The sequence below is a fragment of the Panicum virgatum genome, chromosome 5N (genome assembly GCF_016808335.1).
Source record: "Panicum virgatum strain AP13 chromosome 5N, P.virgatum_v5, whole genome shotgun sequence".
Lineage (NCBI taxonomy): Eukaryota > Viridiplantae > Streptophyta > Magnoliopsida > Poales > Poaceae > Panicum > Panicum virgatum.
In genome coordinates, this window is record NC_053149.1 from 52,770,303 (window position 1) to 52,796,308 (window position 26,006).

The following is a 26,006-nucleotide window of genomic DNA, read 5'->3' on the forward strand; positions in this document are numbered from 1 at the left end:
TCTCAATCTCCGTCTCCGACCACTACGCCATCTCCCACCCCTCCTCCCTCGCCCCTTGGCCAATTCTTGCCCCCCCCCTCCTCGGATCCCTCCTCCGCGCTAGCGCCCACCGCCGTCGGCGACTTCTCTTCCTGCCGCCACATCGTGCTCCACCCCTCCATGCGCAAGCTCGCCCTCGCGGCCTCGCCTAGCCTCTCCCTTCGCGTTTCGGGTTTCGAATTTTCCATCGGGTTTCGGGTATCCGTGGGTTTCGGTTTCGGGGGTCAATTTTCACCTGAATCAGTATTCGGGGCGGGTTCAGGTTTTAAGTTCGGGTTTCGGTTTTGGGTGCCTAGACACTCCATCTGATCCGAACCCACCCTGTTGCCATCCTTATCCACCTGTGGCATCACCATCCCTCAGCCACTAGGGTACCCTCCCTCTCGATGCTGACGGGACGTACTCAGACCCTCATCATTGAGGGGGCCAAGCGACCCTAGAATCGGGCTGGGGAAGGGTGGTGCGGGAGCGGAACGCATCGCACCGGGAAGTCGATCAATAGCTGTGCCGGTTGGCGCCGACGACGCAAGCGGCGGGATGGCCGCCTGCGGCCCGGCTGCGGCCGCGGCGGCGGCACCCGCTATAGCAGAACTGTCAAATTAAAACTCTAATTAAGTGTACTAGTTATTATTTGAACACATCAGGCACATTAACTTAATGGTTTAGTTTGACAACCCACCCCTAACTAATGTACTGATCGAAACAAACACCAGTAGTACCACATGAAGGTGAGCATAGACAGTGCAAAAATATCAGAGTTCTTACAATAAATAATTTTACAATCCAAGTCCTTACAATACATAAATAATTTACAAGTCCAACAGAAATTTAGGTAAAAGTTTGACATAAGAAAACCCAACAACTGCGATAAAAGAGGCACAAACGAAAGATCGCACGTGGGTGTACAACCTGAGATTATCCAGCGGTTAAGCGTCGGGCTCGACAACTTCCCAACCATCCGCATCAAGTCGAACGAACTTAGCGCAGCAAGGACAGAAATCTACATTATCGGAATCTGAAATAATTTGAGCAACAAACCCTGAGCAACTAATGCTCAGCAAGACTTACGCAACTAACAGTATACACTTAGTCGACTCCTAGTATGCAAGGTTTTTGGCTGGTGGATTTATTTTGCCAGAAAGCTCCTGACGGTGAATTCTTACTTTCAATATTTTAGCTCATTATACTATGATGTGACTCAATGATCAAGGTGCTCTCATCCGAGAATAGGGGCGAATCGATCCGATTTAATCTTTGCAAGCAAAACCTAACCACACGAGGAATGCAATCCCATCGTGTCGTACGCATCAACAATTCATGTCAGCCACTAAAAAATGGATGAATTGACCCTCGACCCTGGATCGCCAGCCACATCAAAAAATGGGATTAGTGCCAACCTCTCGCAAAATTCTTTTATGACAATAGTTATTAAGAAAGCATCAAAATGGCCGCCTTTCGAGGCATTGTATGGGCAGAGATGTAAAACCCCGCGGTGGGCTATGGGCGCGGTCCTTGAGCTCCACGTATGCTGTGCCGTGCGTAACCAGCTCGGATAGGAGGCCTCAAGCAGCGCCTCTGCGTAGCGCTGGCGAGCGACCGCGAGCTGGGCTTCCACCTCGGCATAGCGGGCGGTGTTCTGATTGATCTTGGCGCGGACAAGGTCGAGCAAGCCCTGCACCGCGTCGACCGCGTCGCCGTCGCCGAGGCAGCCATTGAAGGCGTCGATCGCCGCCGCGACGGTGGGGTTCTCCCTTGGAGTGGCTCTGCGCTCCCGGCTTGGAGGTTGACTGGGGGTTTTCTTTGGGTTTTGCGCTAAGGAATGTGGTTGTGGGGCCAGAAATGTCAGATAATCAGAATTCTACCAGGCCTTAGCGGAAATTTGGATTAGCAAGAGTAATTTGATAGTGGCTGAATTACAAGGTTGTGTCACCCAAAGAGACCCTGTTTGACGCAAAACTTTCATATTTTAGACTGGGAAATTTTTTTCGAACGACCTGACTGGGGAAACGATCAGTTGGAGATAAATAGTTAATGCCACAGCCGCAATCGCACATCGTTTGAACAACCAAATGGAGAAAGGCCACCAGCCCACAACACTCCGAGACATATTTTCGTAAAAAAAAATGGTATTATTAGTGTTTTAAACAAATAGCGAGATGTAACAGCGCTATAGTGGTCTCAGAGAGACACCTCTTCAGGGTTTAGTGAGCTACAGTGGACAATAGCGGTATTTTAAAAAACTACAGCTAACTGTCCGCTATTTAAAACATTAGGTATGATTCATTTCCACAGTGCTCCACATGAGCCGGGATCAGAGGACAATGAGACATTGTCCAGAGGCATGGCACGGACGTGGCGTCTATTTATCGCTTTAAGCGATTTCACCACCTCCATCTCAGAAGCAAGCTCCCCCGCCTCCCGCGGCTCCGATGGCACCTCCATTGCCGTCGTCGACGCTAACCAAGCACGCCACCATGCTGCCCGTCCACCACCACCACCACCTTCTCCTCGCCTCCACCGTCTATCGGAGGTCCTGCCCCGCCTGGCCAACGGCACTCCCGAGCCATCTCGCCCTCCACCGGCTGAACCACCACCGTGACCGGCCCCAACCTCTCCTCTAGATTTGGTGGCCATGGAACCCGCCCACCTAGCAACTCAGAACCCTAATGCTCCACCGCCTCCTGCCGCCACCCAGAGCGCTCCCCCCCCCCCCCCAACCCCCCTAGCTCGCCAATGGCGCTCCACCGGCCTCCCTGGCTCCAGCGATCCCCTTCTGCGACGCCAAATATCCAAGTAGCACACACAATAAATAGCTTTTGCGGCATGGACTGATGCTGCAGGACTAAGAACCACTGCCCCACTCTCGCAGCAATCATTCTTTGTATCTCGTTGTTTCATCGGATCCAACTAGTTAGGATTTATGATTCACTTACAAAGCATATCTGATCACATTCACATCACACTTTGGCTCACCTCAAGGTAAAATGAGCTCAACGATGAATAATGTCGCCATGTCGGAGAAGGCGATAAAACCAAGTACATTATACTGTTCAGAAATAACCATAACGTGCAGAAATGGATCTAATTTCCGACACCTTATCCCTCTAGAAGGCTCACGATATTCATGGCTTGTTTAGATGCTCAAAAGTTGTTGAAATAGAATCTTTGCACAGAAGTATTAAATATAAATTAATCACAAAACTAATTGCAGAACTCGTCTATAAATTAGATTTGTCTCGTAATTTACAATCAAACTATGCAATTAGTTTTTATTTTGTCTAGATTTAATACTCGATGCATGAATTTAATACTACATGCATGAATTTAATACTCCTTGCATATACAGCAAGATAATTTTGAAATTTTGAAATTTGCATCTAAACATGGTCTCACTCAAGTTAGATCTACGAGGTTAAACACACTAGTGACCTTTCACATCATAAACCCAAATACAGCCCCCCTTTGGCAGGGCTCCACGAGCGGCTCGAGCAGGAGCCCTGCCCGTGCAGGAGAGCCGGAGCCCTTTTTCCATATGCTCAGACGGATGGCTCCGCCTGCCCGAGGAGCCCTCCCAAGCTGGCCTATATATCACGTTCACATCATAAATCCAAGTTACCCAACTATAAATCGCATATATTTACAAATTGCCATAACCCGCATGATGTCTCAACCATCAGATGTGATGGCAGATGGCAGAGAACAGCAACAGAAACCACACAAACTATGGACCCAACAAAGACAACCATCTGTAGCCATCAATCGCAATGTGAAAAACGCTTTTGTCAAATATGTGGCTTACAAAATCAAGGAATAAAACCAATACCTCTTAAACTACAAGCCTATACATGGGCAATGCAACAACAACAAAAACAATAAGCATCAAAAGCCATTATTCCTGAAAGGAAATAGCACCTATTGCCAACATCATCTAATCATTCAAGATATCATAGTAGCTGTCAGCTTGGAGTGACCAAAACAACAAACAAGGCATACACATTGCTCATACCTAAAATTTCCACACAGCATGCTACTTGATCAAAATTAGCAGATCGTAACTATTCCCCAACTCAGCATCAACCATGCAGCAAAAAGCAGCATAAATGCTAGTACATACTAGGACAGTAACTAATTGCATCACAAGGAAAATTTTGACATCATGTCAACAACTAGATTAAAAAGGGACAAAATCTCCAAATAATGAAACAATACAACACACAAGCACAATCGTCTACAAACCACAGATAAAATAGATAAACAGAGCTGAAGCAGTAACAAAATCGAAAAGATGATAATTTTCTTGGTCACATGTTATGACTGATTCTAAAGAATTTAGTCACACCAAAAACACAAAGAATGATGCTAGTGAAGGAAAGAAATGTAATCAGATATCAGATCACTATGTTTCTATTGGTTATTACTAAGCAACTAATTCATAGGAGTCATACCAATCACAATACAGCACTAGAAGCAGCGGCATCACCAGAAAAAACATACAAGCTTCACAATCAAACAAGGCCATTCACTAGTAGTTTATTAAGGCAAAAAGAACATACTGATTAGCATAATCAATCGCATCATTTCTTTTGCCAAAGATTTTGTTCTCTAAATCGATGAAGATAATGAGCCCACTTAAAACCATATAAAAAAAATACAATGTTTCTGCATAAGGGAAACACAGCTACCCACCCACCTACCAATGGCAATTCCACTAAAAACTCAGAAAGTGTGTAAGGAGATGAGCACAAATGATAAAGAAAACATAAAACTATTAGAAATCACGGCCAGAAACCACTAGCCTGCCATCCAACAAGCCTCAAGAAGCATGTCAATAGTAATCAGATGCAACACATGTCAATTGCTGAGGTAATTTCATGATTTCACCTATAATCAGAAGGGACAGCGTTACCAAGCCATCAAGTAATTGAAATTAAGCACACTCATCAGCAGAGCACAAACCATTTTGATCAAAACAGAGTCAAGCGACCGTGACATAGCAGTAACGAGAAGATAACCAACCTTACACTGTTCCTCAGTTGCACCAACATTTTATGACACCACCAAAGGCACGTAGAATGGTACTAGAGGAAAAACAGCGGTCAAACATACCCAGCCTCCAGATCCCTATGTTTTTGTAGGCTAATAAGCAACTATTCATAGTCACATTACTCCCAGTTCAGTTCTAGCAGAATCGCCACGAAAGCTTCCTGCGCAACAGAGCACCAGATTACCTCTTGAGGCGGAGAAAGATCAGAACGAAGGCAGCCGTGCTGGCGGCGCCAACAGCCGCGGCCACCGCCATTGCCTGCCACACGCCCTCCACTTCCTCCGGGGCCTCAGCCGGAGCAGCCTCCCTCTCCTTCATTGTGGTGGCAGCGGAGGACGCCTGCAGGGTCTTGATCTCCTCCTCGAGCTTGAGCTTCTCCTGGCGGAAGGCCTCCAGCTGCCTGGCGAGCTCCTCGTGCCTGCGCTTGTCCACCTCGCGCTCACCCTTCTCGATCTTGAGGGCGGCATGGAGGCGCTCGACCTCGGCGCGGAGCGAGACGGCCTCCTTCTCGGCAGAGGCGGCGGCGAACTCGGCGATGGTGACCTCCTCCCGGGCCTGCATGAAGATCCCCTCGATGCGGTGTGCTTCCTCGGCGCTGGCCTCGTTCTCCCTGCGGGCCTCGGCGAGCTTCCCCTCGAGGTCGAGCTTGGCGGCGCGGAGGTCCTCGATCTCGGCGTGGGCGGCGACGGCGGCGTAGGACCTAGCGGTGACGTGGGTGCCGGCGGCCCCCGCCTCCTCCTCCTTCGCGACGCCGCCGTTGGGCGCCGTCTTCTCGGCGGCGGCGGCGGCGGCGGCGGCGGCGGCGGCGGAGGCGAGGGTTTCGTCGCCGTTCTCCATTGGTAAGTGGTGGGTTTTGGGCTTGCGATTTCTCTTGCGATTGATGGGGCGGCGGCGGGGTGCGGGCTGGAAAGGTTATTTGACAAGGAGAGAAAGGCGATGCTTCTTTCTCCTCTCCTGAAATGGTGAGGGGGCTGAGAAATATCTGGAATGCTAGTTTCGCCTCACGTCAATGACAGATGGGGTAGGTCTCGCAGATCGCGCGTCGGCCACACCTGTCAGTACCGTATGATGGGAGCGCGTGGGTGACGGCGACGGTGGTGAGCTCGCTTGGTGGGTCCCAGTGTCAGTCTGAAGGCTGGCTGTTTCGTAGTGAGGAAGTTGATGCCTGGGGGTGACGGCGCACGGACGGCGTCGCCACGCACCGGATTCTTCTTCCGCGTGGGCGCGGTTCGCGCCTTGTGGGTCCGCATCGCAAGTGGCTGGTTTGTTTTTTTTTTCCGAACAAGGTTTGTTGGAATTTGGAAATGCACACACATCACGAAGTTGGATGGGGCCGGCACATGCACACCATGATCGGCACGCACGTTGCTGGGCCATTGCAGGTAGGGATGCAAGCGGGGCGGGTTCTGCCGCAAGCTCGCTGGGCTGACCCGCGCCGCATACCCGCGTAACGCCGCCAATGGGCCCGCAGAGCTGAAGCGGCGCTTCGCGGCCTGGCCGCGATGCCCAGCGGTGCCGCGTAGCTCGCAAAACCAAAGGCTCGCATCCGGCATCTCCCCTCGATCCTACCCTAAAAAAAAATCTCCCCTCGATCCACTCCGCCGGCGGCTTCGAAGCCGCCGGCGCCACTCCGCTCCGCCTCCGAAGCCGTCGGCACCTCTTCGTCTTCGTCTCCGCTCCGTCTCCGCCGACGCCGGCACCACCCCCCACCAACCCACCGGAGCGTCCACTCCAGCGGCGACTCGAGCACCGGATCCGTCTCGATTTGTTGGTAAGGAATACTTACTCCCTCGCCTCGGTCATTTTTTCTTCGGGAGATGGTGCGGGCACTCTCAGGGAGCATGACGATTCTTGATTTGTTCTGTTCCATTTTCTTCTTCCTCAGCGGCTCAGCGCGCGCAAGATCTATTGGTATCTGTGTAGGAGGCGTATCCATGGTGTCTCCGTCCGCTCGTGTGCCATCGCAAAGAATGGTTCCAGGCCTCCTTGCTGCTTCCCCTGGCCCTACTACTCCTACCTTCGTTGCAGCACCCATCCCTTCCCAGGTCCCTGAACCCCATCGTCAAGAACAGGGAGGAATCTAGACAACAGGGAAAAAACGAAAGGTCAGCTCTGAGTTTGGCAAGAGGGCAAAGGTGCTCCGACCTGCACATCAGGGCTCCTCCCCTGCTGCCACCATTCCCACAGCTGGACATCAGGCACAGCAACTTCCTAGATCTTCTTAATCTCATATTCCTAACTATACTGACTTGTCCATGCATGTTCCTAAACAAATGTGCTTGATCACTGGCCGGAGATAACTAGCTCGCCCAACAATAATTCTCTTACACAGAGCTTTTGGGAAATAAGGCTTGCATTCTTGAACTGAGGTGATCTTTCTGTCTTAATTGCTTTTCAGTAGACTACAAACTGTAATCTTTCCACTTAAAAGGTGTGCACCCTGAGAAATAAATCCAAGCAATGCACCATCCGTACTGAAAACTTTGTTAATTAACCATCTTGACTACATCTTTGTGACCAAGTTTCACATTTCAGTAAAAGATTTTGTGCTAGTTAATTAGAGCTACTGAAGGTTTGAGCATGTATCAACTACCCGTTGGGTATGGAAAACCTTTTTACATCATGCAGTGAATGGCTAGTAACTGCCTATGCCTTCAAATAAATTGGATGTAGTGGACAGTTTTGATAGCAGTTAACTTGCATGCAGTTTACTTTTTCTTTAGTGAACAAGGAGTTGCCTAAACTTGTATTCCAACTGGGCTCATTTTCGCTTCCAGTTTGCTGATCATTGATTTGCAGTAGTAGGGAGTCATTTGGACCGCATTTCTTCAGATCACAAGAACAGGAGCCTTGAAAGAGCAGCCTAGTTGAAGATGGTATTTCAAAATGGTATTTCATACTTTAGTGTCATCAGATTTGCACAATACAAAACTAGGCAAATCTTTACCTGCATATTTTGGTGCCCTAGATCTTTTACTTGCATTAATTTCTAACTATTTGATCCCATTATTAAGTACAACCACCTTTTCCTTCAATTCACTAATGATGTGTTCTTTTTTGAGAATGCAGGTAGATGTTAGACTGCAATCGAAGAAGCTGCAGCAGCAGGATTGCTAAGCCACGTAGAAGAAAAAATGAGGAGAAAAAGTGATTCCAAGTACAGTGCTAATAGATTAGTGTGGTTCTGTAATGTAATCCATTTTAGTCTTTTCGAGCACTCGCCGATGTCATCATCGGATCCTGAAGTATAGTTGTAACACATATTTGGATTTCGATTTATGGTGTTGCAAAATCTGGAACATATAGTTGTTATAGACTTGTTACACATTAGTTGCAAAATCTGGAAACGTCAGCTCTGCTAGTTTGCTAGTGCGGACGGTCAGCTCTGCTAGCTTTGCTAGTGCGGACAGTGTTCTCGAGGTGACGCGGCCTACGCGGGCTGCCGCAAAGCCCGCAAAAACTTGCGGTGCTATGCGGGCCGCCGCAGCTGCCCGCGGGAGAGTTTGCGGCGCATGCGGACGTGGGGCGGGCAGCCGCCACCCGCCCCGCTTGCATCCATAATTGCAGGGCCTTCGGTGGGCCGCTTGCACAATGAAAAAACAAAGCTAGACGCATCACTCGTGGCGCCTCTGTGTGTACTGGGCCGGGCTCCCTTTTCTATCCCAGTCGATGGTGCGTTTCCTTTGGGAATTTCTATCCGAAAGCCCATCAAGATTCAGCTGATAGTCCATTTAATATTTTACTAAAAATATTAAACCAGCATTTTGAAAATGTTAAACTAATATTTTAAAATGTTGAATCCCACCTCGTCAGTCGGCAACATGCGGAGCTCCAGCGGCGGCCCTCCCGCAAAGGGGAGGCGCAAGGGCGGCACGCGGCGGCAGTACAGAGGCGCGATGACGGCGGAACCGCGGCGGCGGTGGCGGTGATGCATTGGAGTAGAAAGAAGGAGACGTATGAGCTACTATGATTAGGGTTGAGGGAAGGGATGGATGCGGATCCGATAGATCAGATTGGTTGCACGAGCCTCACCTCAGACACTAGGGTAGTGTTTGGTTGAGGAGCGGAATGGAATAGAGCCGCTCCGTGCTACGTTTGGTTCGCGAGCGTGGGAATGGAGCCGTTCCATGAAGCAAATAATCCCTCCAGATGTGGGATGGCTCGGTTCAGCAAAATCGATCGAACCGAGCCATCCCACTTCGACAGCGTCGCTCCCACAGACGAAGATTGGGCGGGGCGGCAGTGGAGGAACGAGGCGCGGCCACCGCCGCAGATGGAGGTCCGGGCTCGGGCGGAGCCGGAGCGGGTGTGGAGCGGGCGGACCGGCGGAGCTCGCCGCTCGGCATGGAGAAGCTGCTCGGGCGGAGGCGGTTGGAGTGGAATCGGAGCACCGGTGGCGGCCGAGCGCGGCGGGAGAGCGGAGCGAGCGTAGCCCCGGGCGGAGGCCGAGCTCGGCGCAGAGGGGCGGAGCGGGCGCAGCGTCGGCAGCGGCCAAGCTCGACGCGAGCGCAGCTCCAGGCGGAGGCGGAGCTCTGGCAGCGGCCGAGCTCGGGGCGAGACAGGAAGGCTGGGAGAGGGGAGGGTAGGGGGAGCTCAGCTGCGCGGCGTGCCGGCGTGGGAGCAGCCATGGCTGAGGACAGGCGGAGCTCGAGCTTGGTAGAAGAGAGGGAGGGAGGGAGAGAATTGGGTGACCGATATACGGGTCCCATGTAACGGTGGTTAACAGAGCAATAACGTTTCTCGTTCCGATACCTCCAACCAAACAAGAAATGGAGCGGCTCCATCACTCCATCCAAACACAAAGTATAGAGCCATCTTATTCTCGAAATCAAGAATGGAACTGCTCCATTCTATCTCGCTCCTCAACCAAAGCACCCTAGAAGATGGTGGGAAGAATAAATCTTCCAATAGATATATATATATAGTAGGTCTATTTAGCACCTTGGGTATGGAATAAGGTTATTCAGTACCCGAGACTCCCTCCGTGCGCATCCCCGAGACTCCCTCCGTGCGCATCCCCGAGACTCCCTCCGTGCGCATCCGACCTACCGCTCCCGGTTTTTCCATCCGGTCATCCGCATCCAGTCCGCCACGGTTTGGCTCAGCCCCCACCACCCCCTACCCTCGGAACCCACGACGCCCAGCTTGCCCCCCCCCCCCCCGCGCCGCACCACCAAAACTGCTCCGCTCGGATCCCTACCGCCGCCGCTCCCTCACCCAGGCGCGCCCCCAATCCCCGTGCCCAGCTCAGATTTCTTTCGTCGCCGCTCCCTCCTCCCCAAGACGCGCCCCCAATCCCGTCGGCGACCCTCGTGCCGTCCCATCGGCCGCCGCCGCTCCCCTATCCCCCAGATGCGCCCCCAATCTCGGCGCCGGACCACCCTCATCCCGGCGCGTCTCGGCCTCCCGTCGGCGACCCTCGCGCCGTCCCGACGTTGCGCTGCGCCGCCAGTAGCCGCCCCGACGAGGACGTCCGTCCTCACGAGCTGCGGCGCGGCGGCGCGCGAGCGCTGGCAGGAGGTCGGCGCGGGTGGTGCGAGTCGGGTCCAGGCGGCTTAGCGCCGAGCAGCGGCCAGCCACGGCGGCAAGCACCATCATGGGAGGTAACCCCCTCTGCTTTACTCCACATCGTACCTACCAACCTTTCTCTAATCATTTAGCTCGTCATTGTATCCATATCGTAACAACTTGCATCCCATTCAAATTCATTCCCTGATCTGGATTGCCCCTTTGTTCTCCCTTTTGGATTCATGGGGTGCGTATGGTTAGTTTAAATTTTCTTCAATTTATTATGCACAGAAGGTGTTTGTCAGATTGTCTATGTGATGTTTTGTAGCTATTCACTTAATGTGAATTCTACTTTGCAAAATTAATTCCTCTAGAATACTTTTGTTGCATTTATCTTCTAGGTCACCAGCAATTTAGCACTAGACAGGACATGAGGTTGTTCTCCCTGGTGGATAAATTAGCATGTCACATGCTACTCAAATTTTTTGTATGGTGCAATGGACTCTAGAGCTGTAGCATGTAGATCCTAATCAGTCATGTATTGACTAGAAGATGTAAATGCTGCTCTATTGATTAGCAGATAGGTTGTTCTATTTCAGAAACCATGTCACAGCTCAAACGTGAGTTATCCCTGTGTCAAATGTTTTTTGTTCTCCTCTATTTTTCCCACAAGATTGTAGGAATATTCAGAACAACTAACCATTGATAGCACTCAGTTCACCGTAAGATTGAATGAATATTCAGAACTAACTATTGATATTTTCCTTGTATGGTTTGGTATGTTTTGAAGGGCAATACAGATATAATTTTGACATATCTCCTTGGTATGGTATAGAGGCACAGAGGGATCCAGCAAATTGTTGTCTTGGTATTTTCTTTGTTGATTACTAGTTCAAGTTTGCAGTAATGAGTTGATTGAGAAGTGTAGAACCCATAGTTTGTTGGCTGAAGGATACTTGTTCTTCATACAAGACCTATATATGTTGGCTGAGAGATACCTGTTCGTATAACTAGAGTTTAATTTTTTTTTTTGATAAACAAGTTGCGATGACTTTTATTTGTGAATATAACTAGATGAGTTCCTGTTCAGAATTCAGATATGCAACTTTTTTGTGTTTAGAGATGTAAAGGTTCGGATGTGCAAGCTTCTTATTAAAGGGTGGATGAGAGTGTCACTTCCATATTTGCAATATGAACTAGCCTTTAGTTACTTTTTTGGAATCCTATCAGTATCCCATCTTTTGAAATTGCACGCATTGAACTTAGGCATGCACCATTCAGTATTGTTATATCTATCTATGTAGTAGCTGCTTTTACAGACTTAAGGTTCCTGGTTGTTACAATTTAATATGGTGTTGGTATGTTGCTATTTCTGTTTCAGAGAGTCTACCTATTGGGAAATCCTAGGTTCAGTACTTTATGGTGTTGTATGTTGCTATTTTTGTTCTTACGATTTTCTGTTCTTGATTTGCACAAGGATGCTAAGACTGCCTCACCTGAAACTTTACTGCCATCACACCATCAACCACCAGCAAGACGCACATGAAACAGTAAGTTGGATGCTCTTGTGCTTGCAGCTGGCCTGTTCCACGAAGACCTCGATCTATGGCCTTTAGTGTGTAAATTTTGTTTTAGTTTCAGAGTGTAACACCCCTCAATTAGGAGTGCTAAACACGATTTGAAGATTCAAATTTGGTCAAAAATATCAAGCCCACGTGTAGCTCTCTCTGCGCTCTCATCCTTGTGCGTGGTCACCGTGGCCAAGTTGGCCACGGCGCCGTCCGTGCACACGCCGAGCGCCGCGTCGTCCTCTCCTGAACTCTCTCGAGCTCGCCTTCTCGTTCGCCACGCGCATGCCTTCGCCCTCCGCTCGCTGTTGCCGCGCGCGTCGCGCCGTCTCGCCACGAGCAGAGCTCGCCATGGCCACCAGTCGCCCCTCCACGCCGAGCCGTCGACCGAGCTCGTCCCGCCCTCCACCAACCCCTAAATCCGCTTGCTCTCATCCCAATGAAGCTCCCGGGCCCGGCCATCACCTCCATGCCTCGCCGGAACGTCGCCGGAGCGGCACAGCACCGCCGCCGCCCGTAGTGGAGCCGCCGCCATAGACCACCTCCTCGCGCTCCAAGGCCACCTACAGGTCCGCGCCGATCTCCTCTCGCTCCTCCACCCCTCCCTCGCCGCCAGCAATCCCTCTCATGGCCGGAATCGCCGTTTCCCTTTCACCCCTCCCCTGTTTTCGCGACCAGGGACTGCAGACAGCAATAGAAAGAAGTCCAGGGTGTTTTCTGCGAAGTCCATGACTCAGATGAATAGTGCTTTAAGGACCTCTTTGTTATTTCTAGCTGTAAACTTTGAAATTCAATATAAATTCGTAGAAAATTCATAAAATAGCAAATCCAGTTGTTCTGGAATCCTTGTGAAAAGCTCTATGCAGTAGAATCACAATATGATGGGTGTTTGTAGAAAGTTTTTGCTGTAAAAATTGATTTATGTCACTAGGTGCATAAAGGCTAGTTGTTTATTCTTTTTCTTAATTAATTCTTGGAGCCTTGTTATGCTCTGAAATTTTTATGGTGGTTTGTTCATGTGACACTAGTGTTGTTATAAAAATTTCGTGGTCAGTTCTCATGAGTAGCTATTTCTTTGATTTAATGTTTGTTTAGTAGACTTTAATTATGGTAAATAGTTTCTATTCATGATAAATCATGAAAATATTTCTGAGTGTTCTTTTTGAATATATTAGCTTGTCCATGAATTTTGAGCACCAGTTCATGACTAGAACAGAAGTTAAAAATGAATCTTGTTTGATTGATGTCTGTTTTTTTTTATTTTCTCAGAATTAATTCTGTGTAGATAAAATCATGAAAAATTCACAGTAGCTAAATAATCCCTGTGTCGATCTCCTGTTAAATTTTCAGCTTTTTTTTTGCTCTGGTCTGACTTGTATAATTCAATCTTTTTCTAGGAGTTGTCTGAATGAATGAATTGTTCGGATTAAATGGATGCATGAAATGACATGATTTTTACAGAGTAGATTGCTCTTTGTACCTTCTGTTTAGAATAATTTTTGCTGAAATTTTTGTTGTTTATGTACTGAGTTATTTAATTATTAGCAAGCCATGACCTGCATGTTATAGGAATCAACTACTGCTTGTTTGTGCAGTTAATGAACCTCTTTTGTGCCGTTGATTATGATGCCATGGGTAGTTAGAAATGTAGTTAACTACTCTATAAATGATTGCCCATGTGATATGATTGTTTGCTACTTGTTAGACTACAACTTTATCGTGAAGGAAAAAAATAATAGCATCTATATTGTTGAGCAACTCAGAACTGTGCATTCATACATATGCATTGCTGTATTTCATTTAGGTACGATAGATGAACCACGTGAGGGATGTGACATTGAAGCCGATCCAGAAGACGGTGAATGGTGGACACATCTAGAAGATGGATGGATGGATCCCAATATGCATGACCGAAGGCAGATGCTCACCAAGCGAGTGTTATCTAACAAACACTGACTTAGTGTTAATCCCAGGCAAGCCCCGGAGCATAACCTACTAGTTTAACTTATGAAATGTTATATATATTTACTTGATTATGCATTAAGTTTCTAGGCGTTGAATGAAACCTTAATTGCATGATCCCTAGGTTCCCTTGGTTTTATACTAGTATGGATAAGTCAATAGCACTGCTATGCTTAAATAAGTCTCGGTAGAAGTCGAGTGATTTCCTATCACTCGCGAGCTATAGGGCAAAAGTCGAGTAATTTCCGGTTACTCGCGAGATTTATAGTTATCTTTATATTCCAGTATATAAGATATGGAATGAATGGAAATTTGAGACCGGACGGGGAAATGATGATGAGATATAGGTATGGCAACAGGACAGGGTTTCTGGTGTCTTAGCCCCGTCTGTGTCGGTTAAGGACCGTACCGTTGTCGGCCCTGCTGATCATGTTTGAATTGCACTAACTGCATGCCGGGAGTAGGAGGTAGTCGAAACCGGTAAGCCGAGTACTGCCTCATCTCGAAAGTACAGGACTCCAACTCACCTCCTGGGGTAGTCGAGTAGTCGCGGAGAAATAGGGTTGTATAGTTTACTTTTGGTGGTCTCACGTTGAGCTTGGCTGACCATATGATGGTGGGGCGGTCCTGTAGTTCGAGGCGGGGAGGGGAATGGTTGGTTTGTATTGTCCGACGGGGCAAATACGTGCCGTGTTGGTTAGGTCCACCTTGCAAGGTTAAATCGGATCGATTCGCCGTCAGTCGCTCTCGGACATGAGCACCTTGATCTCCGAGTCACATCGTAGTAAGGAAATGAAATGAAATGATATGATACATGTTGATGTTATTTAATCAATTATGTTTTCACATTGATTGTTATAGATCTGCAAATCATAGATGTGTAGCAACTCTATAACTATAATTTGGAGCTAAAATTTTGCAATTAAGGATTTACCCTTAGATGCTTTTCTGCAAATAAATCCACCAGCCAGAAAACTTTGCATGTCTAGATATGTGGGCTAAGTTATACCCACGGGTCGGGTAAGTCTTGCTGAGTATTAGTATACTCAGGGTTTGTTGTTGAGTCTTTTACCTACATGCCATTATAAAAGATGCATGTTACCTCTATGCCATCGAAATTTTAAAATGTTCCTCCATACCATTGAACAAAGTTCCTTTTACCTGGGTGCCATTGCCGTCAAATTCACCCCTAACATCAGTTAACTTGCTGCGGAAAAGACCATTTTGCCCTTGCTTGTAGAATGCAGCAATTTTACTATTTTTCACTCTAGTGGCATTGTACAGGAACACAGGTTATAACCAATAATGTGATGAGGGTGTAATTTTCATGTGCAAACATATAACCTGTGTTTCTGTACAATGCCACTAGAGTGAAAAATAGTAAAATTGCTGCATTCTACAAGCAAGGGCAAAATGGTCTTTTCCGCAGCAAGTTAACTGATGTTAGGGGTGAATTTGACGGCAATGGCACCCAGGTAAAAGGAACTTTGTTCAATGGTATGGAGGAACATTTTAAAATTTCGATGGCATAGAGGTAACATGCATTTTTTATAATGGCATGTAGGTAAAAGGCTCTTTGTTGTTTACCCTGTTTCAGGTATAGAAGCTAACCAGGATTCGCATCAGTGGGCTCGATGTGACGTCCTCACGTGTGCATAGTTATCGTTTTGTTTTACTGGTTCTGAATCAAATTTCTCTCTCAGGTCATATTCTCTTCTACTGCTGTCATTTATTTTATGTAAATTCTAAATTTAAAGCTGGTTTGTAAATATTTATATTATTATCTAATTTTGTGAAATTATGTTATGCTGGTACCTTCTGCGCTCGCCGTCACGCGAGACTTCTGGTGTGTTTCGATCGGCCTGTGGGTTGGAAACAGGCTGTCAGGTTACACTTAATTAAGCTAATGTGTCTGATGCGTTCAGATGATGGTCATTACGCTTAATTAAGCCGTTTAACTTGGCGGTTCTGTCACACAGAGGTGCACACATTTTACGTTCTGGAGCACAACAATAATTTTATTTTGCAGCTTCTGCAAACAAAATACAAGGCTTGCTGTTTTCACGGAACTTTGCAATACAATGAATTTTCTCCTAACCAAAGCTTGGTGCTTTTTTTTATCTCTTGGTGTCAACTTTGCAATTTGGATTTCAGGAAGTAAACTGTAACAAGCTGCAGGAGATTTTTATTTCAGAAAATAAAATTGAAGGAGAGCAAGGAGCTTGCTGCTGGCGCGTCTCGGAGGAAGGAGCAAGGATCTGTAGCCGATAATGGCAGGCACAGCAGGGTTAGCTGCATAGGAAATAGGTTGTGATAGCAAAGACTTATTCCTAGAGCTGCAAAATCTGTGTGTTGTATTAGTATTCGGTTCAGGCGAGATGCCAAACTTGTTGACCCTGTTCTCTTCGTGGTTGCTGTCTCTTTGATTCTAGGTTGTAAACCGTAGTGATGTGTTTCCTCAGGTTTTTAAATTTAGGGGCCTCAATGACAACGAGAGCTAATATAAGGCATTTCCTTAAGTTTTTGTGTTTCTTTATCCAACAGAGTATTAGTTATCGAAGTTCGATTTCTCTTTTCTCTCACGGTTGTTATGTAAAAGAATAATAATTAATTTAATTCATGAGCGGATATGCTAATACAAACAAATGGGGACTCAATTAGTTATCGTATCATATCACACAATTCCAGAACTCCAATTGTTGCACAAGCTACGACGTCTAAAAAAAATTACCGAGTTGTCGTATCATATCACACAATTCAAGAACTCCAATTGTTGCACAAGCTACGACGGCTAAAAAAAATTACCGAGTCAACCTTGACACGTCTCACATCCCTGTGAAAAGTGCAGGTGCGTTATTGCACGCTTGGGGAAAAGCACAAACCGCAGCTTTGGCCGTCGGGAGTCAAAAAAAAAACCTTTGGTCCTTCGACGTACGCGGAGGAAACTACCTGGGTGGAGGCGCAGAGGAGCGGACCCAATCGGACTCGATGGCGCTCGGGGGTGGGCTCGGGTATGGAATAACTATTCCATACCCAGGGTAGAGATTGGCCCAGTCCTATATATATATATATAGAAATCCCCACTTTTTCCTGATTTTATGATTGGACGTGGACCATACACTGTTTGGGCATTAGGCAGATGGGCCATGACCGGCCGTGCGACTGATGTCTCGTTAATCTTTCGGAAGGTGTATAAGAATCCCGTTTCCTCTATTTTCAGAAAACCGCAGGGGGCCAAATGCAAAATCATAAAGGCGAAAACTAGGAGACGGCGAAGCCCAATCTCCGCCGCGTCATTCTGAACGAAACCCTAGAACTGCTCCGCCGAGCTTCCGATCCCCTTTATCGCCGCCTGGCGGAAATCCAAGGACGAGCCAGCTGCTAGACTCACCTCATCCATGGATCTGGAGATAGTGGGGCGGCACGCCCTGCTCTTCGACGACGACGCGACGGCCGAGGTCGTCAACTCCGGCGGCTCCCTCGTGCCCTGGGCGGCCATCGGCGCGGCGGACCTCCTTCTCGACCGACACGACGTCCGCCACCTCCTAGATCGTGTGCCCCCTCGACCGCGCCGCGCCTATTCCAAGGACATCCTATCCGTCCCCTCCTCGGACGGCGTCTCGGAGGCCGAGCTCGATCGCGAGCGCTACCTCGACCTCCCCGCCGCCGATGGCGGCGACGAAGACGAGGGTTCCGGACATGCGGCCCCCTCAGGTATAAATATAGCTTCCTTTGGGCCTGCCTCTACTCTCTGCTCTTACTGTATTCTGCCCAGTATCTGTAACTGTCAGCTTCTGCCTTGCCTTCGTTGTGTGTTAGCCATATTTTGCGCTCAAGCATGTATTGTTCTACATTTTCAAGTGTAGTTCTGCATGCACGCTTAAAACTGCTGGTGCGCCTTGCAGAAGCCGGAGATCTTGTACTCTTAGGCCCCGTTTGGCATAGCTTCAGCTTCACTTAAAACAGTTGGTGAAGCTGAAACGGTTTTGGAAAACGTTTGGCGAAAGAGCTTCTTCCTGGTGAAGCTGGGTGAAGCCACGTTTTTGTAGCTTCACCCTTCTAGTGGAAGCACATGGGCAGCTTCATGGATGGCTTCAAGCTTAAAGCTAGTCCAAAAAAACCCCGCTTGGCATAGCTTCATGTGAAGCTGTCCGTGAAGCTATCCCAAAGAGGCCCTTATGTTTGCCATCTTTCAGAGATGCGGTAGCTTTTGTTGTTCAAGACCAAAGAGACTGGTTTAAAATCTACTAGTAGGAAAACAGATGGTACGCACTACAATGCTGAAATATCAGCACACAAATAGCTAACGAATGTTCCGAAGATTCATGAATCATGATCATGACCTGTGTTCCAAGTATTGTTTGCGTGTTAACCATTTCCTGGATGATATTTTTCTCGTTTCTGTTTTGTTGCAGCCTCGTTTCGATGAGTTAGAATGCAACCATTTCTGACCCATCCGAATGAAGCCTCAAGGAAACTGAAAATAAATCCATGCAATTTGTTCGAATCCCATTGTTCTGATCGAAGCCCTGCTGAATAAAATCTCAAACTGTAGAAGCATTTTCTTATATATTACTCCCTTCTGTGACCTACAAGCATTTCACCTAAAACTAAAAGTAATGCACAAGCAAAAAGAAGTTCATAAAGTGCATGGTTGTGGCTTTTGACAGTAACACCAGCACATGATTAAATTCAGTGTTTATTGTACCCACGTGTTTTTTTCCCAGTGCATGTTTGCAAGTTTTGAGGAAGGATACTTTGATTTTAGTTGTTGAGCATCTTTAATCAGTTCAAGTAAGAGATGTTCTTCTATTGCTAGTAAGATGAGATTTGTGCCTGCATGTTTTCTTCCCCACTCCTGAGTATTTGTTATTTACTATAAAACTATCCTTTAGCTGACGCATTTTGCTTATCCAGGAAACGGGGCAGATACCAGACAAACTGATTATAGTTCTGTTCCTTTCTCATATGGGAGTTCTGCTGGTTCAGAAGATCCATATTCTTCGGGCTCGTATTATCGCCCATCATTTTATGTGCCAGAAAGCTTGTTGAATAAGCTGGTTAGTATAAGCTTTGATCTTTCACTTTTAACTTCTTTTTTCGCACAAAGATGATAGAACTTTATTTCTTCAACCATTCTATTAATCTTCTTCAGTTGATCCAGCAATAATTGTCCAAGGTGCATATGTTCTTCTAAGGATTAAATGCCTGTTTCAGATGGTTGGAGCAGAGATGAAGTTCCTACTATTGATGCACATTGTTTCCTTGCAATGTATCTTGACGTAAGGAATAGGCAGGTGGGATTAGAATGATTCAAATGCTACCTAAAACAAACTGAATGGGATGGTTGTTCTACGATATACCAGTTTCTTTATACTATTTCATTCTGTTTAGACATGATTTTGTGCTTTTGTGCCATCTAGCCAGTACTGAGACAATGTTTTTTTTTCCACCATGTATTTAATTTACAGCCTCCCTCTGAGAAGGTGCATCACATAATTGCAAGAACGGCTTTATTTGTCAGTGAGCATGGGGGACAGTCAGAGATTGTGTTAAGGGTGAAGCAGGGAAATAATCCAACATTTGGATTCTTGATGCCGGACCATAATCTCCACAGCTACTTCCGCTACCTTGTTGAACAACCTCAACTGCTGAAAGATGGTGCGGATGCTGTTGACATGAGTAAAGTAAAAAAAAATGAGGGTGAGCATGCCTCATCTGGGGGGGCTTTGTCATTGCTTGGGACTGCATATGACTCTGGAGATGAGGATGAAGGTACACTCCCCCCTGGTTTAAAAGGCATGGATCGTGCAAATCCCATGACCCCTGATTCTCAGGGCCATGTAAAATCTGTATCCACTATACCTGATAATAAAGATAAGAGTGTGTTGTCAGAAGCAGCTGCTGCTTCAGCTAAGAGTAAACCTATCTTGATGAAGAAGAATCCAATGATTACTGGGAACATCATTATCACTGCTCCGCGGGAAGAGGTTAAAGACACAACTACAGCATCGACTACTGCAAAGTCGCAAAACACCAATTCAGGCTTGTATGAAACAAAAGAAATGATCCTTGAACCACCATCTTTCATGAAGCGCACCATGGAGAAAATAGTTGAGTTTGTTCTAACAAATGGGAAGGAGTTTGAAGCAAAACTTATTGAACAAGACAGAACAACTGGAAGGTTTCCATTTCTTCTGCCATCCAATCCATACCACTCTTATTATCTCAAGTTTCTCCAGGAAACCCAAGAGGTAATTTGAGTATGCTTGTTTATGCTTTAAGCTTGAAAGATTTGTATTATTAACCCCCTTCTTGTTGGCATGTTTTAGAAGACAAAAAAATTATTGTGGTTATTTGTTACTTCTTAGCAGCCAAAAGAAAATTAGTTTCATAAAATACTGTTCTGCAATTTATGCCCATTGCCTTCACTATCTTGTATTCTAACTGTCCCTAATAATTCAGGTTGTCACACCTGGCATTTCTTTATTGATCAATTATTTAACCATTTATACTTGGACCTGATTGAGCTTTCTACTCCCTCCATTCCAAATTGTAGATCGTTTCGGCAAATCTAGATAGCTTTTGCTATGCACCTAAATATGCCAAAACGACCTACAATTTGGACCGGAGGTAGTACTACTAAAGATGTCCCGCATAATTGATAAGAATATTGTACTCTAAATGAAATGGCACTATATTCTCCATTAATCAAGCTCCTTTTCTTGCTTAAATAGGTGCCTTATTGGTCCAATAATTGGTATAAGCTTAGCTGCTCTATATCCTTCTTGAGTAGGCTTGACTAGGTAAATAGCGCGCTTCGCTGCGCCCATTTGAGCTGTGGATTATATGGGCTTTCGTTTGGGTTGTATCATTGCGTTGGGCTTTCATATTGTTTGCGGGCCGGGCTGTTGCCTGTGGGATGGTGTCTGAAGGAGGTCGGTTGGCAACAATGAAGCGCAGGCTTTGTGGTTTGCTGGAGGTCGGTTTGCAGCACAGACTGAAGGCTGGGGCCACCACACAGCGGAGGCGGTACGCGCGCGGCATGTGAGCGCGAGAAAGGCATGGGCGCACCTACTGACGGCTGGGGCCATGCGCGCGCGGCATGTGAGAGAGAGAAAGCGACGGCCCGCGTCGAGCGTCGCTCTCCGGGAAGCAGACACGCGTCGGGCTGTGGACGCCCGTTTCTTCCCAAGCCTCCACTTCCACGGTGTATAGGAGTTAGAGTATGTTCATTTGTATTCAGAACTAGCATCTTATTCTGCTATCGTTCTAGTGATTCTTTTGTCCAGCAACTGGTTTTCAATTTCGGTCCTCATTGCTTAAGAATTTGAAATCTGCAAGATATGTTTCTGTACTGTTCCAAATTCTGAATTGTTTGTTTTTGCCAAGCGCACCAACTTTTTTCCTGAAGTGCATATGATGTCTTACACTTGATCTCTGAACTTCAGGTAAGTTCATATGTGGAAAATATTAATCACTGATGCACGCTTACTCTTTTTCCTCTCATTTCTGTTAGTTTTATCACAAACTACCAAAACATTTATCGTAACTACACGATTGTTCACCTTTACTGTGTTGACTGCTGTCTTGTGTTCAATTCAATCAGTTACTTTGGTTAAGCTTTCTGCATCAGTTTGCAATTTGCTTTGCTTTTCAAGATTATAATGTCTGTTTTTGAATGATTTTTTTTACTCACATTAGATGGTACTCTTGAAAATAACAACCGTGAAGCTTAGCACTTGATTTAGTGTAACTGTGTTTTGAAGAACTACATACGAAATATTTTCAGCTTATTTTGGGGTGGTTCCTCATCTTCATGGACATGATTTGCACAGGCTGTCATGTTTTACTTGAATCGCTTGCTTTGGTTAATTGTTGATCTATCACATCTCTTCTTTGCTTTGCTTGTCCAGTTTTCGAATTTGTATTTCTTTTAGCTCAGCTTAGAAGAACTCTTGAATGTCATGGATGCCCAGAGCATGCTAAATTGTGTCTTTAGACATAGGCCCCCTTTGGCAACACAAGATTTTACAGGGAATAGTTCGATTCTCACATGGTTGATAAGAATTCCTGTGCTCTAAATGCTGAATTTCACCAGCCTCTTTACTGAGGCAGTGGCTACAATCTCTTCACAAATTTTAACTGCGGTTTGTTTCTTTATCTTTTGTTGATTTTGCAGTCCAAGTCATGTGGTAGAAGTCCTGATCACAAGGACAGAAGATGTTCTTCTGACTGGAGGGACAGAAGAAGTCCTTCCGAGCGCGATGGCAGAAGAAGCTCTCGTCAGCGAGATGACAGAAGCTCTCGCGAGCGTGATGACAGAAGAAGCTCTCGCGAGCGCCATGATAGAAGAAGCTCTCGCGAGCATGATGACAGAAGAAGCTCTCGCGAGCGCCATGACAGAAGCTCTCGTGATCGCAATGACAGCAGTTACAGCAAGGAAGGAACCAGAAGCGATGAATGGCCAACTTCTGGCATGATCTCCGGTTCTTCTGACAGAAGCTCAGCAGGGCCAACAGAGAAGCAGTTGCATGATCAACAAGGGAAGGGTATATTCCATCCCGTAAGTGGGATCAAGAAGGAACCTCCTCGGAAAGTCACTGCAGATGAAGCTGCTGCTATTGTAATGGCAGCTACTCGTGGACTGGGTGCTGCCAATAACTCTCTTAACACCATAAAAGGAAAGAAGGAAGACGTTGGCATCAATTGTAGTAATGATCATTCTTCCAGCTTTGGAAGTTTGTCGCCTTTACTAGACCGAGATGCACCATGGAAACGCATTTCAAATAGTGAGGCGGATACTTCACTTACAAGTAGTGGACAGCCTAAAAAGGAAGGTTTTGGAATTATTGATGATGATTGGATTGCAAACACTATTGCGAAAGCTGTTGCTGTTGCAGCCTCCAAAGAAGCAGATTCTTCTGAAGCTTCCATGACAAAGGAGCAGAAGCTGAAAGCTGAGAGGCTTCGGCGCGCAAAGATGTTTGCATCAATTGTTAAGAGTGGAGGAAACAAGATGAATGATTTGGCTACAGTATCAGATCCAACAGATGAACCTTCCAAGGCCACACCTGCTAATATGAATGCCTCTGAACTTGATGCACAAGCACAACCCAAGGAACGTGAAGGTAGCTCTGCTCCAATTGAACGTAATGATTCAAGCGTGACAAAGTTGGAGAAGGACTCTGATGATGAACAGAACATAGTGCGGAAGTATCGAAAGAAACATCACCAAGAGTCCAATGAGGAGAAAGATGAATCAGAGGAAAGCTACAAGCACTCGAGGAAGAGGCACCGGCCAGAACATTCAAGAGCCCATAGTAAGGATGTCCACAAACATAAGCACAAGAGTCACTCCAAGGGCAGGGAATCCAGACACCGTAGGCACCGGCATAGCTCTTCGGAAGATGAGCATGAGCATCGGAGTTCCAAGTCAAGGCATCAGCACAGGGATGATGATCGCTACTCTGATGATGAAGAACATAGCAGGTCACGTGGGTATCGGAGGGAACATCGCTCCAGTTCTAAACGGAAGCATGAGGAAGGGCAAGATCAGAGTGAACAGACTCAAGGTCGTTTTGAAGTGTCCCCGAGCCCATCAGCTGCTAAGTTTGAATCAGACAAGCCACCTGGGGCAACTGAAGTGCCGAGTGAGCTGAGGGCAAAAATTAGAGCGATGTTGCTAGAGACACTGTAATTTTTTGTTATAAGCAATGACATTTGAAACCTTAGATCTCTGTTTTAAATCTCTGTCCGGTAACCGACTTGTTCTATTGTATCTGGTTCAAACGTCCTCCTTTGCGCTCAGAGCCCCATTTTTTCTAATGCTAAATATGTAAACCTGACTTCCTCTGCATGTATGGGTTTGTTTTTATGACGATCTTGTGTGAATCAGCGATGTGGATGTCAAGAGCAAGGCTCATGCTACGGGAAACTTTTTCATGGGCACATTTTTTATAAGTTATAGTGAATGGGTGCTACCGGATCATGACCACAATGCTCTCTTCAAAATAAACTTGGGTATAGTTGTATAAGTTTAAAATTGTATAAGAGTTTGTATCTTATCTCTATATACGATTTCGGGACCAAAAGAAGGCCTCCTAGTGTGGCCACGTCACCGTCTTATGATAGCCAGGCGAACGGTCCAGATCACACGAATCATAGTCATTCTGCAAACAAAAAAATGTTCTTTTGAGAAATTATACCGTAGTTCAACCTTCCCGATTTAGAAAATTTTGTAAATAAATCCTTAAGTTTTGATTAAATCAATCAACCATCCAGGTCCACTCTGCAATCTTTTTAGAAAAACTCTCGCATTTCAATTAAATCAAACCACAACTCGGTTCATTTGTTACTTCTACACGAGCAACATTATAAGTATAACTGAACACCAAAACACGTTGGAATCAAAAGTTGTTTATATAAAATATGATCAAAATTTTGAAAACTACAACTTTATAGAGCAAATTTTAAAATTTAAATTACTTTCAAAATTTATTTGCACAAATGCTTGCATACGCCTCGTTGTACCTATAATTTGGACACCAAAATATTTTCAAATAAAAAAATGATCAATACAAAAGTTACTTAGAATTTAAAATTTACATCTTTACTATATAGTAAAAATTCAAATTCAAAACACTTCTAAAAAATTCAAATACTAAAATTTTTCAAAATTTCAAAACCTAAAGCTTTGCCACACAACAAAATTGCAAATTCAAAATATTTTCATAATTCATCCAACATAACATCTTATTTTGCTAAAAATATAATATTGTATTACTCTTCTTTTATGACCTCCCATGCTACTTTCACAATAACGCGGCATATTTTAATATAACTACTACTTTCTTAAAAAACATCATGTCTATTAGTTACCTCATGATTTCGTAAATACATTAAGTATCCGACTAACTATGCTCTGCTCTCCCAAATAAATTATTTTACCACTTTTTTCACCATAATAAATACAACAACAAATATCATACCTACATTTTGATACCCAGAATAACATAATACTTAAATAATAATGTCACGACAATAGAATGCCCAAAATATATACCAAGTGCAACAGCAGGATGCAGACCAAGACTTCTATGCAAAAATAGCGAAACCATGGAGGTATCTTAACTAGATTGCTTAAAAAATTGTACAGCAATCACTACATGCATGAATTAAAATCCGCATCAACTACAATACTACGACGCGGGATACGAGACGACCTTTCTAGTTTATACATATTTTTTATTTCTAAAGTAGATAAGGTTTCTACCTAAATTTTTATTTTGTTCTATCTTGTGTCATTGATAGGTGGATTTTAGTCCATTCTGTATACGAGTTGAACCAGTCTTCTATAAATGACTACTATACGTTTCAATACTCAAATGTGACCGTAGCAACATACAGATATAATTGCCTAATCTGGACTGAAATTTTAATCTCTTTACAACCTCTAGGATCCCTCTAGGTGAATCCAGTAGATGGACGACATCCAGTTAAATTTGGTTGCCAATTCGGTCCAAGTCCCACCCAAACCATTCCGTCAACGGGCCTGTGTTCCGTCTCAGCGGCGGCTCCGTCACCCACGCTCGCCCGCACGGTTTTTTATTTTCGTTTTTTACCAAAATATATTTTCGATTTGGAAATTTACAGGAATGTACCCGGCCGCCCGGGCGGCAGGGGCTTTTGTGAAAAAAAATTCGCGGAGAAAATTGCGCAGAGGTTCCTGGGGGCCGGTCGCCCGGCAGCGGGGCGGCCGGCCCTGGCCGCCCGGCTGCTGGGCGACCGGCACTCCCACCCTTATATAAGGGTTGGCTGGTCCTCCACCCCTCATTTGCATCACTAAAATTCCAGAAACCAAGTAAAAAGAGGGAGGGAGGGAG

At 45.9% G+C, this 26,006-nt stretch overlaps 2 protein-coding genes, 2 long non-coding RNA genes and 1 other non-coding gene across 10 annotated transcripts; 4 read left to right on the forward strand and 1 right to left on the reverse strand.

The window, feature by feature from the left end:
* Positions 1-4,960: 4,960 nt before the first annotated feature.
* On the reverse strand, positions 4,961-6,026 carry LOC120675403 (actin cytoskeleton-regulatory complex protein PAN1-like). The gene has a single exon (XM_039956622.1). The coding sequence runs from the start codon at positions 5,918-5,920 to the stop codon at positions 5,264-5,266; it is 657 nt and encodes a 218-aa protein (XP_039812556.1). The 5' UTR covers positions 5,921-6,026; the 3' UTR covers positions 4,961-5,263.
* A 708-nt stretch (positions 6,027-6,734) lies between these two features.
* Positions 6,735-8,422, forward strand: LOC120675442. 2 transcript variants are annotated; one of them, XR_005675348.1, is made up of 4 exons: positions 6,735-6,854; positions 6,969-7,452; positions 7,883-7,972; positions 8,153-8,422. It is a non-coding gene; the product is annotated as an uncharacterized LOC120675442 (long non-coding RNA). The 2 variants fall into 2 exon arrangements; XR_005675347.1 differs by having other exon boundaries at positions 7,883-8,422.
* Positions 8,423-10,692: 2,270 nt separating this feature from the next.
* On the forward strand, positions 10,693-16,657 carry LOC120675437. Its single transcript, XR_005675342.1, has 2 exons — positions 10,693-12,233; positions 16,103-16,657. It is a non-coding gene; the product is annotated as an uncharacterized LOC120675437 (long non-coding RNA).
* A 692-nt stretch (positions 16,658-17,349) lies between these two features.
* Positions 17,350-24,001, forward strand: LOC120675305. Of its 5 annotated transcripts, none has more exons than XM_039956464.1 (5): positions 17,350-17,835; positions 19,039-19,181; positions 19,277-19,418; positions 19,593-20,375; positions 22,304-24,001. In XM_039956464.1, exons 3-5 carry the CDS (start codon positions 19,326-19,328, stop codon positions 23,819-23,821), a joined length of 2,394 nt encoding a protein of 797 aa, XP_039812398.1. In that variant the 5' UTR covers positions 17,350-17,835; positions 19,039-19,181; positions 19,277-19,325; the 3' UTR covers positions 23,822-24,001. The 5 variants fall into 5 exon arrangements, with proteins under 5 accessions (XP_039812398.1, XP_039812396.1, XP_039812400.1 ...); XM_039956466.1 differs by having other exon boundaries at positions 17,407-17,835; positions 19,339-19,418; XM_039956465.1 differs by having other exon boundaries at positions 17,421-17,835; positions 19,286-19,418.
* On the forward strand, positions 21,546-21,609 carry LOC120677110. The gene has a single exon (XR_005676173.1). It is a non-coding gene; the product is annotated as a small nucleolar RNA snoR101 (small nucleolar RNA).
* Positions 24,002-26,006: the final 2,005 nt, after the last annotated feature.